General features: G+C 68.8%; 1 protein-coding gene across 5 annotated transcripts in view; it reads left to right on the top strand.

Moving 5' to 3' along the window:
- The window catches only part of CRYAA (crystallin alpha A), a 4,084-nt gene extending 2,017 nt beyond the window's left edge, over nucleotides 1–2,067 (top strand). For 3 of the 5 annotated variants that reach the window (XM_011379974.2, XM_023523186.1, XM_023523185.1), the window contains 2 exons: nucleotides 90–212; nucleotides 1,282–2,067. In XM_011379974.2, coding sequence (XP_011378276.1) covers nucleotides 90–212; nucleotides 1,282–1,491 — 333 coding nt within the window. In that variant the 3' untranslated portion in view covers nucleotides 1,492–2,067. Of the gene's footprint in view, nucleotides 1–89; nucleotides 213–322; nucleotides 704–1,281 lie in introns of those variants that run through there. The other 2 variants (XM_011379975.2, XM_011379973.2) reach the window with 2 other exon arrangements.
- The last annotated feature ends 847 nt before the right edge of the window (nucleotides 2,068–2,914 follow it).

Below are 2,914 nucleotides of genomic sequence, written 5' to 3'. Positions count from 1 at the left end.
GCTCTGGGCAGCCCCGCGGGGACCAGGGCGCGCTCCCTCGGTCCCTGAGCCTCGGCCCTGGGAGACCCACACGCGCCTTTGCCTTTCAGGTCCGATCTGACCGGGACAAGTTTGTCATCTTCCTGGACGTGAAGCACTTCTCCCCAGAGGACCTCACGGTGAAGGTGCAGGAGGACTTCGTGGAGATCCACGGCAAGCACAACGAGCGGCAGGTGGGTCGGCCTCCCGTCTGGGCGCCGCGGCCGGCAGGGGGCGCTCTGGTCCCCGACCCAGGCGCTTCTCCCGGGCGGGGTTGCCACGCCCACCTGTGCTTACGCAGCCGCCCAGGGAGGGGCTGTCCCAGCTCCCCCAAATCTCCCGTGTGACGGGTTAAGAAGCAGCCCTGGAAATGCTCGTGCCCGGGGCAAGCTCACGTGAACCCAGCCTCGGAGCGGGAGCCGTGACGACAGCGCAGGTGGCACTTACGGACACGCCCAGCGCTTCGCTTGTGTTCGCACGGTCACCTCACCTCGCAGCAGCCCTTGGCGACCAGCGCCCCCATTCTCGCGAGTTGGCAGGTGGCACAGCCGAGCTCAGGGGGCCCGTGGCCGGCCGGTCCTGCGGCTGGGACAAGGTGGGGTGGGGGCATGAGGGAGCCTGGGCGCTGCGGCTGGAGGAGGCAGGGTCTCAGGCGGAGCCGGGAAGAGCCCGCGGGTGGCCACAGGTGCGTGACGTCCCCACGTGCAGGGACGCGGAGGGTCCTGAGGGTACGATGCCAGCAGAGTCTCAGCTTCCTGGGGCCGGGTCGGAGACCAGGGGGTTCCTCGGGGTGTGGAGGGGCGGCTGGTGTCTGTGCCCCGCCGTCCTGGGCCCATCGGCGGTAGAGGCCACGCGGACTGTCCCGCCCACAGCCCGGCCCGCTGCCCGCTCGGCCCTTCCCCCTGAGGGAGCAGGGGACGGGGGCCGCGCCTGGTCCAGCGCTGTCCAGGGCGAGCGGGCCTTCTGTGCTCGGTGGCTTTCCACCCTCCGGAGGGACCACAGGGACCCTCGATTGGGCAGAGAGGACTGTGGGGTCGCAGTTTAACGGGGTCGCGGGGCCACGAGGTTTCAGAGCGACCCGGGTCGGAAGAGCTGACTCCTGGCAGCGAGTGGTCTGGGAGGGCGGGGACCTCGGTGTGGGGAGCGGGGGGCGGGGCTTAGCCTCGGGAGGAGCCAGACACCCCCACCCCCGCAGCCCCGCCCGCCCTGGGAGAGCTGGCTTTGCCCCTCCCACGCGCCTCTGACCCCCGCCCCGCCCCGCAGGACGACCACGGCTACATCTCCCGCGAGTTCCACCGCCGCTACCGCCTGCCCTCCAACGTGGACCAGTCGGCGCTGTCCTGCTCCCTGTCCGCCGACGGCATGCTGACCTTCTCCGGCCCCAAGGTCCCGTCTGGCGTGGACGCCGGCCACAGCGAGCGAGCCATCCCCGTGTCGCGGGAGGAGAAGCCCAGCTCTGCGCCCTCCTCCTAAGCTCGGCCTCGGCCTCGGCTGCCGCCCGCTGCTGCCCCCACGACCCAGCCATCGGGGGCCCTAGAAAGTGGGGCGTTCGTCTTCCTTTGCTTCCGACTTTTCCGTTTCCTTTTCTCCTTCTGCGAGGGATGGGGGTTGAGAGAGTGCCCGGGAGAGCCTCGGGCCTCGGCCTCAGGTGCTGCGACTGCGGGGGCCCCCTGGGTCCCAACACCAGCCAGTCGGTGGGAGTGACAGCCACCCCAGCTCCTCAACACCACAGCCCTGCCCGCCCAGGGGACGCAGGCCAGCCTTGGCTGACCACGAGGTCAGAAGAACACCCTGCTGAGCCACCTTTGGATCTCCAGGGCCACCAGGTGCCTCTGACCCCTGGAAGTGGGTGAGGGCTGAGCCACGTGCCTGCCGACGTGTCCCTGGGCCCTGAGGTCCGGCGGGCAGAGGCTCCGCGTGCCCGGGCCCTCGGCAGCCTGCTTCTCTCGGCCACCCTCCCTCCACCTTCCTCTCTGTAGTACCGCTCCTCGGGTGTCTGGTCACCCATGAGAGTGCAGCTCGCGGCAGCCAATAAAGAGCAGGTGACACAAGCAACTCGCTGTCTGGTGGCCGTGCTGTCTCCCGGGGCGTCGAGAGCAGTGGAGAAGGGGCGAAGTGATTCGTAGTGGGCTATGAGGGGGAGGACACGGGTCCACCTGCTCCTGTTCCGTCTCTAAGTGACCAGGTCACTTCCTCACTCCCAGTCCAAGTGACTCCCTCAACTCGGGCTTTGCAGGAAGGAGAGGACTTTTGGGGAGTCTCTGAGGGATGGAGAGAGGAGAGGGGAGGCGGGGGGTGTGGGAGGGAAAGCGCCAGACTCCTTTCGACAGCCCCGCATGGGAACCGGGGTGCCAGGCATGGCCCCTTCCCCTCCCCTCCCTCTGGGGGGCCTCTGCCCCTTGGGGCTGTGCTTTAAGGATCTTGCCCCAGAGGTTCCTAAGCGCTGAGAGATGGCAGTCGGGGTGGTCAGAATGTGTGCGCCCCCACTCGACACCGCATCCTGGCTCCTCGTGTGGGAGGCACCCCTCATTCAGCCCCCTCCATGAAATAGGCATAGGGGTCCTCAGGGCTTGTGGGGACCAGGTCTGAGCAGCCCTCATCAAGAGCAGGAGGCCTCGCTGCCTGCCCACACTCCCCAAGATGGGACAGAGACAAGGCCCGGGGGCCCACAGCCTCCGCGGGATCGGGGGGCAGCTGGCTCAGCCAGGGCCCCGACAGCTGCACAGTGACCACGGAGCAGGCCAGGTGGGTGGCCGAAGTGGTCTCCAGGAGGAACAAACTGCAGACACGTGGCCAGACAGGCACCGCCAGTGTCGTTGGGCCGAGCAACGGGCTGGGAGCGGAGGCGGAGGCCCTGGGACCCTGGTGGAGCCAGCAGCTGGACCTCAGGGCGGCA

This window comes from Pteropus vampyrus, unplaced genomic scaffold (genome assembly GCF_000151845.1).
Source record: "Pteropus vampyrus isolate Shadow unplaced genomic scaffold, Pvam_2.0 Scaffold380, whole genome shotgun sequence".
Taxonomy (NCBI): domain Eukaryota; kingdom Metazoa; phylum Chordata; class Mammalia; order Chiroptera; family Pteropodidae; genus Pteropus; species Pteropus vampyrus.
This window is presented reverse-complemented; position numbering and strand designations above follow the sequence as displayed.